General features: G+C 36.6%; 1 protein-coding gene across 1 annotated transcript; it reads left to right on the forward strand.

Moving 5' to 3' along the window:
• The first annotated feature begins 9,820 nt into the window (after window positions 1-9,820).
• Window positions 9,821-20,008, forward strand: LOC143881122 (putative copper-transporting ATPase HMA5). Its single transcript, XM_077384120.1, has 6 exons — window positions 9,821-10,179; window positions 13,311-14,702; window positions 15,892-16,146; window positions 16,729-16,851; window positions 18,109-18,588; window positions 19,425-20,008. Exons 1-6 carry the CDS (start codon window positions 9,886-9,888, stop codon window positions 19,839-19,841), a joined length of 2,961 nt encoding a protein of 986 aa, XP_077240235.1. The 5' UTR covers window positions 9,821-9,885; the 3' UTR covers window positions 19,842-20,008.
• The last annotated feature ends 2,327 nt before the right edge of the window (window positions 20,009-22,335 follow it).

The following is a 22,335-nucleotide window of genomic DNA, read 5'->3' on the forward strand; positions in this document are numbered from 1 at the left end:
GTTAGTTCTTCTTGAGCTTTTTACTATATTTATTGTATAAAAATACCAATTCTTGCATTACCCATGACATTCACCGCCCTTTAAATGACCTATTATATATGTATCTATCTATGTCTACATCTAAGGCGACTACTAATGACCAATTAGGACATATTTGGACACTAATTACAATTTACGAATGTGATGAAATTTGCGAAGAAGGTAAAAATTCATATAAAATAACATTTTTTGCTTGTTTTTTGTGGTCGTGGACACATGCTTCTTGTCTCAATCTGTCAATGAGATGATTCAGGTGTCAACCAATCCCTGAATTGGGGAATTGATACCTTGAAACCCTAATACCGAAATCCAAAGTTATTTGTATGGTACCCTTATTCACGCATTTTGTGATTTTCATGTAACTTTTGTGATTCAAAACACTAAACTGTTGGAACCCATGTTACATGGTTTGCTCAATGTTTAGCAAACTGGAATGTATAAACCTATTTGTAATACTACTCAAGATAATACATCACAATTAGATAATTATGAACCCAATAGGCACCTTATTGAAGTATAAATGATTAAATAATGCCAACTCTAGCAGTTTTCAATTTGGAACAATTGGTTTTTTCACAAAGTATCAAAGCAATTGCCTCACGGCAGGTCCTGGGTTCAAAACCAGACAACTTCTTGATTTTAAAAATCCATGTGTATGGCCAACAAAACAAGAAGGGCCACACGTGAGGGGGAGTAGTGAAAATGATTAAATAACGCTAACTCAGACGGCTTAAGCTTTTGGAGTAATTGTTTGTAAGCTTTTGGAATAATTGTTTGTTTCACATGCACAATGCCCAATATTACTTGGGAGTGCAACTCGGGTCGATTTTTGACAATTCAGGTTGAGCTTTTAAAATAAAATTGAGTTGGGTTCGGGTTGATTTGCAATACCCAGATTTTGCTCACTTTACACTCACCAACTTCTATATTTTCAGCTCTCGAGTTTGAATGGTCGTGATGGAAGAGGATACCAAACAAGGAAATAGAAGTGAATCAGTCTAGCCTTTACGAACTGAGTTCTTATAAGAGTTGCAAACGGTAAACCTGGAATTCGAATCCAAACGAAGCTAACCGATGAAACAAGTAATATAGTTCCAAAGTGTGCTATTGGGGTTGATTATTGACCTTATAGCTAGAGGACTACCATCCATTTTTTTGGTTACTAGGTTACAGTGTAAGACATGTCGAGAGAAGCACGAAAAAATGGAGTGCGTAACTTGGACTATGCTATTACTTTTGTGTCAAGGATCTTCTTGCACTATAAAGTCAGCAACCATTTGCCTTGAAGCCAATCAATCTCTCTCTCTGGTTATCTAGATTCCATTCTATGTTTATCTGTATGTACTCTATATAAGCAATTACTATAATCAATGGAAATCATCCAAGAATTCCAAAGCTTATCATGGTATCGATCCTTCTTGGACACGGCCTTGACCACAATCCTAGAAGCTTCCCTTTCCGCCGGACGGCTAGATCAGTCGTCCACCCGGCCACCATCTTTCCCAAGTTTGCTCCAACGTCTTCTACTAGTTTCCTCATTCTATTAGTTTTCTTGCCCTAATCATCCATAATCTTTTACAAGCAGCCCCTTCCAGCTTGCCGCCTTGTGTTATTCCTTTTAGACAGATTTTCAATTTTAGCAAGCTGATTAGGAACTCTTGAATCTCCATTTACAAGGAATCCCGAGCCAGATCTCCGTCGTGTTCTCCACGATCTAGTGCCGATGAGCGGCCAATGTTGTAACCTCATAGGCCTTCTGTAAGCCCAATGGTCTACTCTCCTATCTTGTTTTGATGATTCTAAACATAATTGATTGTGTTATTGAATACAAATCAATTTGCCTTGAAGTGTTGTGTTTAAGATAGGATTGATCAATTGAAGAAACCAACACACTACATGGTCATGCTTGAAGACGTACCAACACAAGAGTCAAAGGAGCTAAGTGGAGCTCACATCATCTCTCAAGCAAGCATACAAAAGATGGAAATCAATTGAAGATCAAGACTAAAGAGAAGTTGAAGGTTACATAGGTATCATTGTACATCCTTTCTCTTTAGATTTCCAAGTCAAGGCAAAGTGTTTTAAAAAGAGTTTTTCAAACACACATAAGAACTTAAAATAGATTAGTGAATGGTTATGTGGTGGACCAACATGTTGGGACCCTCATAAACATTCCAAAATTATCATAGGAGTTGAGTTCCAAAAGCCAAAAAATCAAACAAGCAATAAAAACACAAAATCTGCTGATTTTTAGGCTTCTCGGAACTTCGAGATTTTTCTTTGTCCAGTAGCTTCTGGCCATTTTCTCGGAACTCCGAGAAATGATCCAGTAGAAAAATTCCATCTTCTGATCGTTCTCTCGGAACTCCGAGAATATTTCTTGGAGCTCCGAGAACCTCGCGACAGACCAAAAAATAGCCGTTGGGATTTAAATTAAATTTTAGTTTTTGATATCAACACTGAAATTCCAAGGGTGGTCCCGAGTACGGCAACTATGAGGAGTGAAAATTAATTAGGTTTCTAACAAGTTTTAATCTTTTGAAAACTCAAACCTAAATTGGAAATTAAGAGATCAAAATGAAATTCAAGCACACAAGTTAAATCTAGAGGTGCAATGCAAAATAAAGAGCTAGAGTTCAAGAGAGAGTGCACCCGAGATTTAAAGTGATTCGGTTCTCAAAACGCGAGGCCTACTCCACTCCACCAACAAAGACCCGTTGATGGCTTCACTAAGTGATCTTCTTAACCTCGGCGAAGATCAATGCCGATTACACAATTCCAACCGCCTTTAACCTTGGTGGCGATCTTCACCACGGAGAGTGGGCTACGCTTCTCCGAAGACTCGCCCAATACAAGTTCTTGAAAAGAAAGAAAGAACAAAAAAAATCTCTCACAAGGGTTTACAAAATGTAGAAGATGTACAAATTGAGCCTATGATCCAAATCCTAATCTTTAGATGATGAGAGGCATAAACAAGTTTGATTCACTCTATGGATGTTCAAGTAGGTTTTTAGAGTGTTATGATTGATTGTTTGGAAGTTTAGAATGCCCATATATATAGGAAAAACCAAATATGACCGTTCAATGGCATTGTTGTAATTCCAGGAAAAATCGCAACGGCTAAAAATCCGACCGTTGTAGTGTTCTCGGAGTTCCGAGAATATTTCTCGGAGTTCCGAGAACAAATCTCGGAGTTCCGAGAACAAATCTCGGAGTTCCGGGAATACAAACAGAAGATGAAAAAAGTCTACTGGACCATTTTTCGGAGTTCCGAGAATTTCTCTCGGAGTTCCGAGAAGCCTATGAAGAGCAGATTTTCACTTCATGTTTTTGGGCTTCCAACTTAACACCAAGTTGGGATTGCTATGAGGGTTCCAAGGTGTTGGAACACCACAAAGACAATCACATATAAATTTAGGGTGTGTGTTTATTTCCTTAATTATGCCTTTCAAAATTCTAAACTAGGATTTGATCTAAATACAATATAATATAACTTGATCTTCAATGGATTCTTCAAGTCTTCATTTGTCTTGGATTTTGATGTCTTTGGCCTCCATGATGTGGTCCAATGAGATCTTTTTGGCCTCAATCCAAGCAATGTTGTCTTAGCACCAATGTGATCTACAACTTAGACAATCAAACACATTAGTGATCATAAATCACTTGTGTATTGGAATCATCAAAATAAGATGGGAATGCCAATGTGGAAACCATTGGGCTTACAAACACCCCCAAACGGTCATATTTTGTCAAATGCTATATATACAACATCAAGAGGATTATTTTCCTCTCTCTTGAACAATTGAAAAACTTCCTTAAGCATTCAAGAAAACTTGCAACCCATTTGAGCTTTGGATTTTGTTTTTCTCCTCAAACTTGCCTTGCACTTGCAAATCTACTAAGTTGGGATTTAGAGCTTTCACTTGCAACCACTATTGAAGAGCAATCAAGGGACTACAAAGAGCATCAAGCTTTCAAGAAGAAGCCAAGCTATTTCTCTTCTATTCTTGTAAAGGTGGCTAGGGCATCCTATTGTAATACCCTAGAGAGCAATTTCTTAGAACTCGGCGAAGAAGGAGAGCCGGTGTAAAGTTGTAAGGGCATCCTTATTTAATATCCCTTTGAAGTGTAATCGCCTCGGAGCCGGGCATCGTGGAGGTCTCGCATAGTGGAAAACCTTAAGGACGATCTTAAGAAGAGTGGAGTAGGGCTTTGCCCGAACCACTATATATCGGTGTGTTCTTTCCTCTTCTTGCACTTTCATTCTTGTCATTTGGTTTGGTATTTCATTTGTTTCTAATCTTACTTGATCTAACCAAAAATCTAATCTAGAGAAGAAAATTCAAATTAGGGTTACTAATTAAATTTGCAAAAGGCCTAATTTAGTGTTAAAATCAATTCACCCCCCTCTTGTTTATTTCACCTTCACCTTTGGTTTTCTTGGCAGCCATTAAGTAGATCTTTTCATTTGGTAAGGGAACAAACAATGTTCTTTTCCTTCTTGTAGTTTCTACTTTTCGGGATGTGTTTGTTAAGGCATGCCATGGTTTGCAATTTCAAAAGAGATAAAAAATGGGAATCTTTACATTTATTGCCTCTAATGATATGCACTATTGTCCATCCGTGAAGAGAGAGAAATAGAAAGAAGGAGGAAAAAAAATAAAGGGAGAAAGGTTTGTGTTTGACTACTTTTCCCAATGCCTTTTTTTTTAATCTTATCTAAACCACCTAGTCTCTTGCCTTTCAATCCCTTATCTTTATTAGAACATCCCCTCTTCTTTGATCTTCATCTTGTCTTAAGTAAAATCCCTGCGTAGTAGATAATGACACCCTCGAATAAGGGTACGCATTGCCGTATTATTAGTTGTGATTTTCATAAGGTTACAGATGTTTACCCTCATCATCCAAGCCACTAATTGTTGTTGGTTGCTTTAACTCTTTTTTTTTCTCAAAATTTCCCCCTTCCTTCTCATTAATGTCCTATTTCAGTTGAGGTACCTCTCTCGAGGTGCATGCCTGAAATATTAAATCCTTTCGGTTGAGGTGCTTCATTGAAATACGTGCCTAAAAGTGTTGTCTTGCCCATCGAGGCTCTCTTTTGCCCATTGAGGCTTCCTTTGGTCCATAGTGACCTATTTTTATGAGGTTCAGTATTCAGAAACCGACCCATGATAACTTGCCTATTGAGGCTTGAGTTCGATTCAGCCCATTGCGGCTCTTCGCGGCACATCATCAGAGCGGTGCCCTCTTTAATCAACATCAGTTTCCACCGCTTTGTAGCGGCATCATCTTTGGAAATCACATCAGCGGACTTTTAGCCATATCATCAGCCACCATCATCAGGGAATCTTCATCAGCGTGCAATATATTAGAAGATTTGACGGCGTGCATTAGATGTTTAATTTTGTTGGGAATTTTTCATTGTAATCAAACGTATGTCGATTTTTCAATTCACATACGTTTGAGGGGGCATGTTAGAATATGTGAGAAGTTAGATTGGGTTGAGGTTCACCGTTGGATCGTCTGTGTTGTAGATTAAGCAAGTTTGTTGATAGGGCAAGTAGATATATTAGAGAATAAAATTAGATCAGAAGATTTGATTTGAATGGGTTAGATAGAGTAGTTGGGTTAGATTAGGCAAGTGAATTAGATTAGAGTTATCTCTTTCCATGGTTATCTAGATTCCATTTTATGTTTATCTTTATGTACTCTATATAAGCAATTGCTATGATCAATGAAAATCATCCAAGAATTCCAAAAATTATCACTCTCTCTCATATTTTCTTCTAAAACTCTCCCATAAAACGCGAGCAGTGAAGCCAATGTCTATTGTGACCATTGCATCCTAACTGCTAGATTGCATGGAAGAAGCCTTGGCCTCTCTCTCTCTCTCTCTCTCTCTCTCTCTCTCAAGCCAGGCAAATATAAATAATAACATCATATTTTAATTTTTCTTTATCCAAGGCTTTAGCGTGCACGAAGGCACATCCGAAAAATTAGGTGTTTAGATGGTAAACATTTACCGGTCAATAAAACCCATGTATATATATATATATATATATTTATATATATATATATATATATATATATATTTATATATATATATATATATTTACCAATGGTTTTATTTGATCGACCATTGGTGTGTGTTCATTTTCATTGTCATTACCGCCAGTAATTATTAAGTACCTTCCAGTGGCAGTAGTGATCGTCAGTAAAATAAATCCTCTAGGGAAATGATATCCCCCCTCTCTCTGACGGATAAAATTCCCCCCTTTAATGCTATTCGCAAAGTTTTAAAGGTAAAGAAAAACTTTAAAGGGGGTGAATTTATCCTCAATCAGTGAACCATTCTCACAGAAACCGTTAAAACGGGGGATTATATCTGTTTAAGGGAGGGACAATATCATTTCACATCCTTTATGGTGGATATAAGATATATCTGCTAGTAAGTGATTTACCTACACCACATTAAGAGGTGCATTTGTGACCGTCGGTAAAACCTTTATTGGTAGTTTACCGGCGGTTCTGAATGCCTATAAAACCCATGTTGTAGTGACGCTTAAAGGGTCACGTATACGCTCCTTCCTATAAGACGTTGTTTATTTTAGATTTTGAGAACCAATTGCGAGAACAAAACCAATTATTGGACTTGGAATTATGTTTAATTTTGAGTCCAATAATCGGTTTTGGACTTACAATTGGTTCTCAAAATCCAAAATGAACAGGGCCTAAAAGGTGCTTCCAGTAGGGGTGTCAACGGATCCACTTCGGATCGGATCCACCTATGTCATAGTCACGATCCATTCAAATTCCTTATCGGTCGGGTCGGATTCAGATTGTTCTTCGGATCCTACTTTCAACGTCACGATCATGATCCATTTTAATTCGGACCGTCAATCGGAGTGTCCTATTATGTCCCACTAAGCTAAGTACAGAATTATTTTTTTCTAAAAAAGAGTTAGAATGCCAGTCCACTCTTAGTGTGTCTATATGCATTTTCTTCAAATAAATTAAAATTTGTTTATGTTTAATCTATGAGTGAAATAATGCTTGTAAACAATAAAATTAGAGAAATGATTTCAGCTCAATTATGTTTTGATACATGCGCTCATGTATCTTGTCTTTTAGCCTTTAATTGTCATGTAAGTTCTTTTTGGGAACCGTAAAAACCCTTTTATAGCTCTTTAAACACTAAAAGACAAGAAACATGAGTGTCTTGTATCAAAACATGTTTGTGTTGAAATCATTTCCCTAAAATTAATCTAAATTACATATATGAATATAATGTATAACTATTATCAAAGAATATGATGTATAACTATTGTCAAAGAATATGATGTATAACAATAACATTCAGTAATATCAAAATGATGAACTAATAGTATATTCATGACAACATATATGTTCAATAGACTAGCATAATGAAAGCATAATGGAGGTGTTGCTGCTATTTTGAGGTGATTATAGAGCGGTGGCCGGGACTTAGAAGAGGTGGTGGAAGTTGCGTATAGGGGGAGATGGTGGAGGGGATCGGTGGCCGGAGGAGGAGCTCTAAATTTCTTCTTATATTTTATTCACAAAAAATTACACCACAACTTCTTCTCACGTTTTTTTTCTCTCTTCACTTCAACGTTTTAAGTGCAAATAAAGAAATTACAGCTATCCCATGCTGAGATTTGATATGTGAGTGCGCACAAAGTCTAGTATTTTAGAAGAAAAAAATACCGTAGAAACCCACTTCACAGGATGACCCAAATTGGTTAATATTTGTGAGGCCACAACGTGACAAAGCTGTCCCATGTAGATAATTTCTGTAGGATGATCCTAACGGTCCGATCTATAGAAGGACTTCAAATTATAGAAACCGGAGGGCTAGGATGATCCTACTTAGATGATCTACGGGCTACAACCTATGATAAATTCTAGAGATTTCACTAAACTTGGATGAATTACAATAAGCACAAGAAGTGTTTTTATAGAAAACTCAAACGATAAACATAGTAAGAGAATAAGGTAAGTATGGAAAGAGATTAACCTAATCCAATTCACTAGCCTAATCTAACCCAACTTCTCAATATAGCCCAATCAAATCAAATCTAGAAGATTTGATCTTGATTTGATTTTACTCTCTAATAACCTATTTAAGTTAAAGGAACGGCTTGGAATTTGGATCATCGATTTAAGTGGGCCCGCTGTACTTTTAAAAAAATACTGGACTTCACACGCACACAGCATATAAAACTCTCATAAAAGGAAACTAATTCTATAGAGGTATCTTAATACAACAGTCTCGATTTCACATAGATGATGTCCTATTACAACTCTCTTTTATATTTTCTCTATAAAACACTTGAAAAGTTTTGTTGACTGCTCTCTCTCTCTTTCTCTCTCACATCAACTAATCTTTTCTGCTGCTCTTTAATAAGGTACTCATCCATCATTTTCTTTTATAATTGCAATGTTACTCGTTTTCATTTTAAAATTCATGGACTCTTTCTGTGTTCTTTAAAAAACATGCAATCTAGTGTCTTTATTTTGGATGGCAAGATTTATGGGTGCCTAAACATTGTTTCAACTAAACCAACTTTGGCATGCTCCTTTCTGTGATTCCATACAGCTAAGAATCTTCAAACTCTAGTGTATTTATGACTACTCTTTTACACTAGATGGGGAGGGGGGGGGGGGGCGAATGTGGGCCCTAGCTAGCATGGCCATAGGATGGAGCCTTTAGTTTGACTTACTTTTTATCAGATTTGAAGCAAACTGTGCTAAAAAGAGGACCTTTTGGGCCCACTGTGCCAAGTGGACACTCTGTCAACAGCTTTAGTTTAGTCATTTTGTTGAAATTCCCTCTTCATTTGATATAAGTTTACTTGTTAATGTGAGTCACTAACACCCTAAAACTAACTGATACTCTAATATAGGATCCTAGTTCAACAATGCTACGCCTAGTCGCCTACCCCTTTCCTTTTTACTAGGGAAATGGGACAGCCCTCTCTAGTGTATTTATCACCTCTTTTAAACTGGAGGGAGGCTGTCCCAGGTAGAAAAAAGGGGCAAATATATAATTTCTCTATTGGGTCCCACCTTCACCGGGCAAAGAGATGGGCCCTACCTTGGATGTACCATCTGAAAATTACATCAATGGAATGATCCTAGCCGTTTATCTGAAAATAAGAATTGTTCCCCATCCGGACAGAAGACAGTTAGAATATTCGATATCACCACTATCCATGGTGGGTCCCACCTCAATGAACTTGCACCTGCCACGAATTCTCCACACAACAGAGAAAAGTGTTTCTACTCGGTCCCCTAGATAAGCTTATCTACTCCTCCCTTTAAAAAAATACAGTGGGCCTACGCTGTTTGGATGATCCAAAGCATTCATTTGATAGGTCTTAACATAGATAGGGTGTGCCCAAAAAATCAGCACCAAAGGGTCATCCTAGCCCTTCGTTTTGTAGTGCCTTGTGGTGCCCAGAATGGACACATATAAACGTCCACGTTTATATGCGTCCATTTTGGACACGGTGTGCCCAACAAAACGAAGGGCTAGGATGACCCTTTGGTGCTGATTTTTTGGGCACACCCTATCTATGTTAAGACCTATCAAATGAATGCTTTGGATCATCCAAACAGCGTAGGCCCACTGTATTTTATTAAAGGGAGGAGTAGATAAGCTTATCTAGGGAACCGAGTAGAAACACTTTTATCTGTTGGAGGAAATGTCCTTAAAATTGCTTATAAATTACGTCTTAATCTTTCTTTACCTCACACTTCAAAAATTTTGGCCTTTTCTTCTCTTTTAAAACCCCCAGGTTTTGAAGCAAAGAAAGGTGGACAATGGCAAGTAGAAGTCTCTTTGCAATATCTTGTTTTCGCCATGAAAACTCACGTAATCTCTTGCCTAGACCTCATTACCCTTCAATGCCAAAATACCCAAAAGGGTTTTTGGTTAGTGAGGATTTGGGGGAATCAGAGGTGAAAAAAGCTATATTTTCTGTGATGGGAATGACTTGTTCTGCTTGTGCTGGTTCGGTTGAGAAGGCAATCAAAAGACTCCCAGGAATTGAAAATGCTGCTATTGATGTTCTAAACAACAGAGCCCAGGTTCTGTTTTATCCAAATTTCATCAGTGTAAGTAATATTTCTTTTGAGCTTTGTTTTGGTAGAAGAAATTTACTTTGTTTGATTTGGGTTTTGCTGGTTTTTCTGTTTTATGTATGTTTGATCGTACAATATCTGGTGTTTCGCCTAATCGTTTTTTCCATTCACATCTGTTTGTAGATAATTTTTTTTGGGTTTTTTTTCTTTTTCTTGAGAGAGCATGCTAGAATATGTGAGATCTCACTGTTGGATTGGGTTGAGATTCACCGTTGGATCGTCTTTGTGGTAGATTAAGCAAGTTGGTTAGATTAGCCAACCTAGATAGATTAGGCAACCAGACTAGATTAGCAATCAGGTTATGATAAAAAAAAAAAAGCGAATACCTTGGTCCAAAAGTTCTATAGCTTGTAGCAATTTGAGATGCTAAAAAGCCTCTCTATAATTATGCTCATATGATCTACATGACTTTCCGCATATTTTGAAAGGTAACTTATATTATTTCCATATCAAGATTACAAAGATGGTGATAAATTTGAGAAATTCCACTAAACTTGATTTCTTTGGATGTATTACAATTAAAACCAGTGGGTGTTTATATAGAATACTTAAGAAGATAAACATAGAAAGAGATATGGGAAGATTTGGGGAAGATAATCCTAATCTTATCTAGTTACTTAATCCAGCCTACCACCAAAACAAATCAAATATCCTAATTTATTTAGGTTGCCTCATCTAACCTACTTTCCTAATCTTCTACAAGATGATCCAACGGTGAGACCTCCATACTCTAACATGCCCCTCAAACGTATGTGGATTGAAAAATCGACATACGTTTGATTACAATGAAAAATTCCCCAAGAAATTACAATTAAATATTCCAAAAAAAAAAAAAAAAATCCGCTTGTCGAACAATGTCTAGTGATTAATACTTGTTGCCGAGATGTTGAAGGCGAGTGATTGTGAAGGAAAGTGATGCTTGTAAGATGTGACGTGAAGAGGGCTTATAAAAGCCAATGGATCATAGCCTCAATGGCCTTCCGCCGGATTACGGCGTTTCTATTCTTATGCTCAATGCGACGTCGGATTGACCCGCTTTGATACCATAGAGAATTTCTATTATTCTTGGATTTCTCGGATGAATTACAAAGAGCCCAAAGAGTGTTTATATAAACCTCTCAAAGGGATAAACACTACCTACCTTAATCTACCACGCAATCAAATCGATGATGGATCTTACAATATCCCATAATCAAATCAAATATGATCTCCCGATGTCCGATATATTCTAACAGACGGGGACAAGATGCCCTACATAACTTACATCATTTGATACTTTTCAAAAAAAAAAAAAACTCACAGCATTGATGTCTAGGAGGATCTTATAAAATGCTCCTGAATTATGTGGGTTGCTATTACCACTAACAGCACATCAATGATGCTGAGAAAGCCCATTCTAATTAAACAAGAAGCCCGAATATTTCAAACACAAGATGCTGCAGCCCATGCTCTGAACTCCTTTGCTTTCTTCTTGAAGTGCACATTTCCATTGGTTCCATAGGCACACACACACACACGTACACACAAAATAAAGTGAATAGTCCCCATTGGATTCACATAAAATAGTGTCAAATGTCCACTACAGTTGTAGAGAAGACACCAATTTAGCACACTCAGGTTACCACAACTATTATTATTCGATTAAGTTCATGGACTCCTTCAGAGGTGATTAGTTAACTTTTGGTCTACTAATAGGCCGGAATTGTCTATAAACTTGAAATCAGTATCATGATAGTACAAAAGGAGATGCATCCCTTTCAAATCTAAACATAAATTGATCACACTTTAATCGCCACCTTATATCTACTATGGTTTTCAAAACCATAGAAAATTTTAATCAATGTTAAACCACCATTCACCCACAGTCACGCCCTTATAAAAGATTGTTCCTTCCTCCCATGTGAGATGCAAGATTATATTTTTATCAGCCCATCTGTTACATATACCTCTTTTTTTGTATCATCTCTAGTAAAATCAACAACTTACTGGTTCAAGTAAGTAGTAAAAGATTAGACTTGAGTTCAGAAAATTATAAAAAAAAACATAGGAATCTACCTCACCATTCCCTTGTTACCCTTTTTTTTTTTTTTCCAATTCTCTATTATCATTTATATTGGACTTCCAGTTGATAAAAAAGAAAAAGAAATGGTTCGAAGAAAATTAGATACGATATATAATTATATTGCACACACATTATTCCTTTAGGAGCGAACATAGGCTGTCTGCTGTAATTTAGTCTGATAGGAAATTATACACTACCGCCGACCCCAACTAGTTTGGGACAAAGGGTTAGTTGAGTTGATGAAATTATACACTACCATGATTAAAGAATTCTATACTAGACTGCCGATTTCTTGCAGGTTAGCAGTGAAATGCAAAGTAACATAAAGTCATTACTGGACAAAAATGTACCGTAGGAACTCTTTCCTAAAAAATGAAAAAAATAATATCACCTAGTTTCTTGGAGAACATCATGAATTGCACCCTTACTTTTGGGTTGTGGTGAATTGCATCATCCATGCAAGTCTAGGACTATTTTATGTACTGACACTCCAATAGTGTAGCTATCCAGTTACTCATACTGTGAGGATTATTTCGGGGTATTGATACATATATTATATTATCTGTGTCTGAAGTTGTTCTACTCTTCATGGGTTGACATAGGGGCTAGAGCATGCCTTAACGAAGAGAAGTTTTTTTTTTTTTTTAAGTAAAGTGATAGTCAATCACATCACATATTGTTCATGCTTCTGTGTATTGCTCTCTTTCCTGGTAAATACCTCAAAACATAGAATGTGGTTACTAAAGTGCATGGTTACTTGACCTTCATGCTCTATTTAAGCATGCATATTTTCAGCTCATCCATCAGATTGGTAGTTCTTGAAGAAATTTTTTATATCATAATTTGTATCACACTGAAGCAACATGTTATCTCCTTTTTATTCTCCTTGAAAATTGATTGCAATATCATGCTCATGATAACTTGATAAGTAAATAGTGGTACATATGCAAGATTATGCCTTATATGTAACTTTGATTTATAGCTTTGTGTACCAAACCATTATTAAGAATTTGTTATTGCTATTCATGATTGCATTTTATAGGAGGATACAATTCGAGAAACCATAGAAGATGTTGGGTTTCAGGCCACACTAATTAATGAGGAGGAGAATGAGAGATCCACACTCATATGCCGAATACACATAAAAGGAATGACTTGTACTTCGTGCTCAACAACTGTTGAATCTGCTTTGCAAGGTGTTCAAGGTGTACAGAAAGCTCAAGTTGCCTTAGCAACCGAAGAAGCGGAAATCCGACATGATCCAAAGCTTGTAAGCCACATCCAATTGATTGAGGCAATCGAAAATACGGGTTTCGAAGCTATACTTATTAGTACAGGGGAAGATAGGAGCAAAATACAGCTAAAAATAGATGGAATAAGCACGGAGAAATCAATACGAATGATTGAAAGTTCCCTACAAGCACTCCCCGGGATTGAATGTATAGACATGGATCCTATGCTTAACACAGTTTCCATTTCTTACAAGCCAGATCAAACAGGTCCTAGAAATTTCATAGAAGTGATTGAATCGACCGGGTCCGGGCGTTTCAAAGCCTCTATATTATCTGACGATGGGGGAAGGGAGCCTCACAGGCATGATGAGATTAAGCAGTATTATAAATCCTTCCTTTGGAGTTTGGTTTTCACAATCCCAGTGTTCCTGACCTCAATGATATTTATGTATATTCCAGTAATTAAGCATGGATTGGACACCAAAGTTGTAAACATGTTAACTATTGGCGAGCTTTTGAGATGGATATTATCTACTCCTGTCCAATTTATCATAGGCCGTCGTTTTTATATTGGTTCTTACAAGGCCTTGCGCCATGGGTCTCCAAATATGGATGTTTTGATTGCCTTGGGAACCAATGCGGCTTACTTTTATTCAGTCTACTCTGTGCTTAGAGCCGCAACTTCGCCTAACTTTATGGCAATGGATTTTTTTGAGACAAGCTCGATGCTTATTTCCTTTATTCTACTTGGGAAGTATTTGGAAGTCTTGGCAAAGGGAAAAACTTCCGAGGCCATTGCCAAGCTTATGGACTTGGCACCTGAGACAGCTACACTATTAGCTCTTGACAGTGAAGGCCATGTGACTAATGAACGAGAGATTGATAGCCGATTGATTCAAAAGAATGATGTGATTAAAGTCATCCCTGGTGAAAAAGTGGCGTCGGATGGGTTTGTTATATGGGGGCAGAGCCATGTAAATGAGAGCATGATAACTGGAGAAGCACGTCCCGTTGCAAAGAGGAAGGGTGATAGTGTGATAGGGGGCACCTTGAATGAGAATGGAGTGTTGCACATTCAGGCAACATATGTCGGCTCAGAAAGTGCTCTTTCGCAAATTGTTCTCCTTGTTGAATCGGCACAGATGGCGAAAGCTCCTGTGCAGAAGTTTGCTGACCATATCTCCAAGTATTTTGTGCCTTTGGTAAGTAGATATACTTTTTCTCATGATTTTTATATTCTTCATGTGTACTGCATTTATTTCTCAATGGTCAAAGGTGGGAATTTGATTGAAGAATTTGTAAATAATGGCTTTAATTGATTTGTAGAATGTAATTATTTCACAACAAATTAAAAAAAAAAACTCTCCATGAATTTCAAAATATCAAAAGATTCACCCCTGTTGTAGGATTCATGGAGGAAGTCCAAGTCGATCTTGTGTAAAATTTCTCAGTAGGATTCATAGAGGAAGTCCAAGTCGGTCTTAAACTTGTGTAAAATTTCTAAGAACCCTGCGAACAGTGAAATGAAGTGTCGTAGACAGTGACATGAATAGTGCCATGAATAGTGACATGGATAGTGTTGGGCTGAGTATCGTGGAAATAGAGTAGGCCCTCTTTTATTCTAATTCACTTAAGTGTCTCAAGTAAAACTTAAAGAAAATACCTATTATGCCTTACGACTTAAAACTTTATAAAAGACACAATTAAAACCCTAATATTAATGACGGGCGGCATCATCCTATCTAGATCCTCCTTGAGTTGACTGGTCCTCAATCAACCCCCTAAGAAATAATAAGAGTAGTGGTGGTTTCTTTCATTGGATTATAACAGGTGGATATGTTTTATTTCATGGGCATTCTTGCACATGCTTCTTCAGAAAATCTCCTTTATTTTCCTTTTGTTGGAAGAAACAAGCTGTTCATTACTTCAAATATCTTTGACCCCTTATTTAGTGAAAATTATCAAGATGGCCATTATAATCATGCTAGCTTAGCAATCCCGCACATGGTGGACCGTATTCACATATTTTAGTATTAAAAGTAGGAATAAATAAGAGGAAGTGATAATGGATACATCAATATCCAAAAAATCAACTGCTTTGGAACTTGGCCAAGATGACAAGATTTGGTTGGACTTTGAGGACTGAGTCTTTTTTCTCTCTTTTAATGATACTTATAGAACCAAGTTCAAACTATTATTTTCTTAAAAAAAAAAACAAGCTGATAGTTGACTTGTTCATTTTTATTCAACGTTGATTTGGCCTTGTCAAATTCAGAAGTCAAGGATATCAACCTTCTGAATCAACTCTATTTTTTGAACATTGGGCGAACCCATGAATAAATGTTTGTCCTTTGTTCCATGTTTTAACTGCTCCTTTTTTCACTTTTGTAGGTTATTATTCTTTCAGTTTCCACTTGGCTTGCCTGGTTTTTGGCTGGAAAGTTCCATGGATACCCAAAATCTTGGATTCCATCTTCCATGGATAGCTTTCAGTTAGCTCTTCAATTTGGCATCTCTGTCATGGTCATAGCTTGCCCGTGTGCTCTGGGCTTGGCAACACCCACTGCTGTCATGGTTGGTACTGGAGTTGGTGCTTCTCAAGGTGTACTCATCAAAGGGGGGCAAGCATTAGAGAGAGCGCATAAGGTCTGTTTCAAGTTCATCTCTATTCCTTAGTTTTGCTACTTCTTTCCAAATTAATTTTTAAATCAATGTTCAAAATTTGGACTCCATTTGGATATAGGTCTTCTACATGGGGTTTTAGATGTCGGTTTTGGTGTCAGTTTCGGCCACCACCGAAATTTAGGCTGAAATCATGTAAAATTTTCGGCAAAATTTTAGATTTTGGCAAAATTTTGCTGAAATCCTGTAAAAAACCGATCCAATGTGACCGAAACAGAAATATTTCGGCCGAAATTTAAAACTATGCTTCTACATTGATTTGGGCTAGTTCTGAAATGAATCTATTTCAAAACTCGTTTTGAAGTTTAAAAATCCATGGGCTAAATAGAATTGCAAATGTTGGGCAGAAAGGCCCTCAAGCAAAGCTGAAAACTTCCGACATTTGGTTAGCATTTCCCCTTCGCCCCTTCTTTCTTTCAAATGCTATTGCATACCAATTTTATAATGTTTGTCAGTTCTGTTTTTCGGAGGCTAATAGGTAGAATTGTACTGTTTAGTAGTTGGTATGGATACATTTAATGGAACTTAAATATGAACCTTTTGTAGGTGGACTGCATTGTATTCGACAAAACGGGGACGCTCACTGTTGGGAAGCCCGTAGTTGTTAGCACAAGGCTATTGAAAACTATGGTGTTGTGTGATTTCTATGAACTGGTTGCTGCTACTGAGGTATGCAATGCTTTCTCTTTGTTCTGTTCTGTTATCATGAGATGAAAGTTATCATGAGCTAAATGTCATGATATGCATTCAAACCTCTTGACTTGGATACCATTAAAAAAAAAATCTTGACTTGGACTCAACTTATTCATCTTGAAAATATCACTCGACTGAGTTGAATCAGTGATCCATACTAGTCATGTTCTTTGAATAAGCTGTTTTACAATTGACAAAGGGAGCTGGTACCGCCATCCACTTGTTCTGGTCTTTGCTGCGCCCATCACTTTTATGTAGAATTATTTACATTGTTTCTTACATCTTACAACGAGTTGAAACGCTGAATGAACCAACGAAGAAAATATAAATAACGGAGAAGGGTGCCAATGAAATTTCCTTTAGTGAATTCATAAAATTTCAAGAAAATCTTATAAACAGGAATAAAAGGGAAAGCCAAAGATAGTAGATGAATGAACCAATGAAAAAAATATAAATAACATAGAAGGGTGGCAATGAAATTGAAGAAAATATAAATAACAGAGAAGAGTGGCAACGAAATTTCCCTTACTAATTTCATAAAATGTCAAGAAATCTTATAAACGGAAAAAAGATGAAAGCCAAAGAAAGTAAATGAATGAACCAATGGAGAAAATATAAATAACAGAGAAGGGTGCAATGAAATTTCCCTTAATAAATTCATAAAGTGTCAAGAAAATCTTATAAACAAAAAAAAAAAAAGACAGGCAAAGAAGGTGGATGAATGAACCAATGGAGAAAATATAAATAACAGAGATGGTTGTATGAAATTTCCCTTAATAAATTCATTAAGTGTCAAGAAAATCTTATAAACAGAAAAAAAGATAGAAGGCCAGAGAAAGTGGATGAATGAACCAATGACGACAATATAACAATGAAGGGTGACAAAGAAATTTCCCATAATAAATACGTAAATTGTCAAGAAAATCTAAACAAGAAAAAAGGAAAAAAGGAAATCCAAAGAAAGTAGAGAAAGAGACAGATAAGTCAGACAGTCTACATTTCCACTAGATTAACTGCAACTGATTATTCTTTCGTTGCTGAGCAATTGCCCTGAGTTTTACTACAACCCACCATCTTGGAACTCTTGATATCGCTATTTAAGAATCATTTAATGCAATCTTCTTTCAATGGCAAGTTGGGGGATCTGTGTTAGACAATTCTCAATTTGACTGGAAATTCTTTTACCCTTGGTGTAAAGTGTTAACAATATTGGCATCCCTTTCTTCTGATTAGGTAAACAGCGAGCACCCTCTTGCAAAAGCCATTGTCGAGTATGCGAAGAAATTCAGAGAAGATGATGAAAATAATATCTGGCCAGAAGCGCGGGACTTCCACTCAATCACGGGCCATGGGGTGAAAGCCACAGTCCAAAACAAAGAAATCATTGTAGGAAACAAGAGCTTGATGTCCGATTGTGGCATTCCCATTCCAGTTGACGCTGATGAAATCCTAATAGAGACCGAAGAGATGGCCCAAACAGGGATTATTGTATCTATCAATGGTGAGGTGGTCGGAATAATAGCCATATCTGATCCGTTAAAGCCTGGTGCACAAGATGTCATATCCATTCTCAAGTCCATGAACGTCCGGAGTATTATGGTGACTGGTGATAATTGGGGTACTGCGAAGTCCATCGCCAAGGAAGTTGGGATTGATACTGTCATCGCAGAAGCGAAACCCGACCAGAAAGCAGAGAAAGTAAAGGAATTACAGGTAATATTTATTTCCATGCACCACATGTGTTATTTTTGTTCACTTTTTTTGTGTATTACATATAGGCACACACATTAAAGTTAGGATCTCCTGTGATCATATCCTGTTTTCGAGGGCCGACCTAACATAGTCACAAATATCACCGATTTTTTTAAATATATCTTGATAAAACAAAAAACCACAAAATAATTCCGAGATTTTAAAAAATATTGCTACATTTTCTTTTTATAACTTATCATGAAAGATATCGCTATAATCTAACAATATTCTTTACTTTATAATATTCTAAAAATATTCTTTACATTATATTTTTTCTTAAATTATACATGTTTATATATTTGTAAGGGATTTGCTAGGTAATTTCACCGAAAGGCATTTCATGGCTGACTTTTGAGTGAGAAAACGGGCACACGGGCTTACTTTTCAGCAGATTGTCTTATTTATTTAATTCATCTGAGTTGGCTTTTCTGTCATGCAAAAAGTAAGCTGTGAAATGCCTTTCTGCAAAATTCCCTAGTAAATCCCTATTTTTAAATATTTATTTTTCTTCCAATTTTTCATGATGTAACAGCTACAGTAACAGTTTTTAAAAAAAATCTACTGAGATATTTTTCTGAGGCAAATAAGGCAAATACTTGTGATCTGCTCAATGAAAATCACTAGAAAATAATGGAAAATAAAAAAATAAAAAAATTAAAATTCCATAAACCTGAATTATTATTGTTTTCCATTTTTTTTGTTTTATCCTGGAGAAGAAGTTTTAACTAAGTTGCTTTGCAGATTCAAACCACTGATTAAGTTTGCTAATAATTGCACTATTACTTTCACATCTCTAGATGTCAGGTCTAAGTGTGGCAATGGTTGGAGATGGGATCAACGACTCGCCGGCGCTCGTGGCCGCCGATGTCGGGATGGCTATTGGCGCCGGAACCGACATAGCGATCGAGGCAGCAGACATCGTTCTCATGAAGAGCAACTTAGAAGATGTTATAACTGCCATTGATCTCTCTCGTAAAACGTTCTCTCGGATCCGTCTGAACTACATTTGGGCCCTTGGTTACAACATACTTGGCATCCCAATTGCCGCCGGAGTGCTTTTTCCGGCCACCGGCTTCCGGCTTCCGCCGTGGCTGGCTGGAGCTGCCATGGCTGCCTCTTCAGTTAGTGTTGTTTGTTGCTCTCTCTTGTTGAAGAATTATAGAAGACCCAAGAAGTTGGATACCCTTCAGATGAGAGGGATCAAAGTAGAGTGAGGTTTTTAGATTGATTGTAAATATTGTTCTAAGATTTCGGCTCGCCGGAAACCTTGCCGGAAACCAACCCATTCCATTTTCCGGGCAAGGTCTAGATAAAAAGATTTAGGCTTGTTGTACAGAATAGATTTGTTTGTAAGTTTGATTGATCTTTGTTTTTTATGCAATTTTATCCTATTTTTTTGTAGCTCATCTGTTTTCTTGTTATGAAATGGGAAAAATACTTGAATGGTTTGTTCGAGCTCATTTGGCACATGGGTATGATGATTATGATGTTGATGAAGATTATGTTTATGCATAATCAAAATTATTTGAAAATAAATTATTTTGTTTTTGTTTTTGGAATTGATACTGCGACAAGAAAATTCTAAAAATAATTACTTTCTGTTTTTTATAAGAATTTCCTAACAAATTTCAGGAGATAAAGGCCCCTCAAAAAAATTGTCAAATTTTAGTATTTTAAATACTTTAAAGCTTCTTGGGAGAGAGTTTGTGTGGAATTTAAAAAAATTCTCATGTCTCATGAAAGATTCTCATGCCCTTCTGTCTAGGTTTTCTAATTTATGCCCTGTATGTTTTAGTAATTTAGTTTGGGTTCTTCAAAAATTCTCATGGTACCTGAAAGATTCCCATGTGAATTAGTTTTTTTTTGTTCTTTTGGGTGAAACCCTTAAAGAAGTTTAATGGATTAAGGAGCTAGGATATCAAGGTATTCTCAATGGCATTTTTGTTGAACTCGTGATCCTTGGTTGGACCAACAGATCATATCACATAGATGTGGCACAAGCAATGGTTGCGTGGCATAGAGTAGTGGAATAAGTAGTCAACAGGGAGGAGACAAGCATTGGATTTGCCTGAAACATCCCTCGGAGAGCAGTGGCAAGTAGTTTGTCAACCTCTTAGAGTAGTGATAGGGGTCTCATTACCAATAGAGAGAGAGAGAGAGAGAGAGAGAGAGAGAGAGAGAGAGAGTTGGGGGCGAATCATCATTCCCAAGAAATCCAAGCAAAATTCCACCTTTTTGTGGATTTTGGCTTTGATATTACAGGGAGGGGACAAGGGTGACACATCACCAGACATGCAATTATTAGCCAGGAGGGAACCCCTAAACCATCCTAGCCTTTAAGTCTAAATCTCACCTTCAAAGGGCTAAAACACTCATCTCTCATCTTTCGGATTTTTTCCTTTCTTGCTGAAGCAATTTTGACAATCTAAGAACTATAAGTTATGTTCTTTATTTGTGATTTAAACGTAAATTTGAATCCAATAACCAGTTTTGGATTCATATTCGTTTCTCAAAATCCAAAGGCCCTATCCGTTTTAGATTGTGACAACCTATCGAGAGAGCCTCAAACCGATTATTGGACTCAAAATTATGTTAAGGCCTTGTTTGTTTTAGATTATCTCAACTGATTGTGAGTCCAAAACCTATTATTGGACTCGAAATTAGGTTAATTTTGAGTCTGATAATAGGATCTGGACTCACAATCGGTTGACATGTTAATTTTAAGTCCAGTAATCGGTTTGGGATTCTCAATCGGTTGTGAAATAAAAAGAGCCAAAACAAACCGAGCAAATAATAGCACTATTTTTTTTTTTTCACTTAGATGTAAAATTTATTTTATGCCCATTTTACGTCGAAAGAAACAAAAGCCTTGGTAAATTTGTTTTACGCGACTGTTTGGATTAGGGGAAAATTTATTCGTAATAAAAATTCATAAAAAAAAATTCTATTGAAAAAGGAAATTAAAGGGTCCAACATGAATGAAACTTTCCAAGAAAACAAGAAGAAAATTGGATTCTTAAAAAAAGTTTACACTGAAAATCAGTTAGCCAGATGTTTGCAGAATCGCTTTTCAGGGATATTTTTTTTATTGAGAAAAATTTTCCCAGAAATTTTCCTGAGAAAATTCATTTCAAGAAAAAAAATTTCCCATAGCCAAACGGATTGCTGCAATTTATTTATTTATTTTTTTCTAACAGAGGAAAATTAATATAATTATGGTTTATTTAGAGGAATATCATCATAAATTGAGAGTCGAACTGACTAAAACTTGAACCATTCTGGTAAAATTCATCATTTTTCTATGTGTAACCTAACGCTTGAAAAGTAGGGAATTTTAAAAACAAATTTCTTTACCAAACATTTCAGAAAATTCTATATGACTCAACATAAGCTACCAAATCCAAATTCATCCTAATTAAAAAAATTATTTTGAAAGAAGTTGAATACAGAGGCATTAAACTATAGAAAATGATAGTATAGTGGGACAACAGTGGGAAGTTCATTTGGCATGCGACCAAGACTATATGGGTCCCCCTCCTGATGTTCTTCAAGATCAATGGTGGAGATTGTAGTTATGTTTTCATTTGGGCTCAAAAAAATTGATCGTTACCATTGATCGCGACCTGACTCTTTCGATAATAAACTTGATAATGACACAAAATCACCTTCTCTTTTCCTTTCTAACGGGCTGCTGTTAGGTTTTTTTTA

The sequence above is a fragment of the Tasmannia lanceolata genome, unplaced genomic scaffold (assembly GCF_043159265.1).
Source record: "Tasmannia lanceolata isolate RefF3 unplaced genomic scaffold, GAP_Taslan_0.1 ptg000007l, whole genome shotgun sequence".
Classification (NCBI taxonomy): Eukaryota; Viridiplantae; Streptophyta; class Magnoliopsida; order Canellales; family Winteraceae; genus Tasmannia; species Tasmannia lanceolata.

Bases quoted from the DNA above. Each gene is read 5' to 3' on its own strand.
- LOC143881122 (XM_077384120.1), top strand. From the start codon at position 9,886: ATGGCAAGTAGAAGTCTCTTTGCAATATCTTGTTTTCGCCATGAAAAC. The intron at 16,147-16,728 runs GTCTGTTTCAAG...AACCTTTTGTAG, and splicing joins CATTAGAGAGAGCGCATAAG to GTGGACTGCATTGTATTCGA. The intron at 18,589-19,424 runs GTAATATTTATT...TCACATCTCTAG, and splicing joins AGAAAGTAAAGGAATTACAG to ATGTCAGGTCTAAGTGTGGC.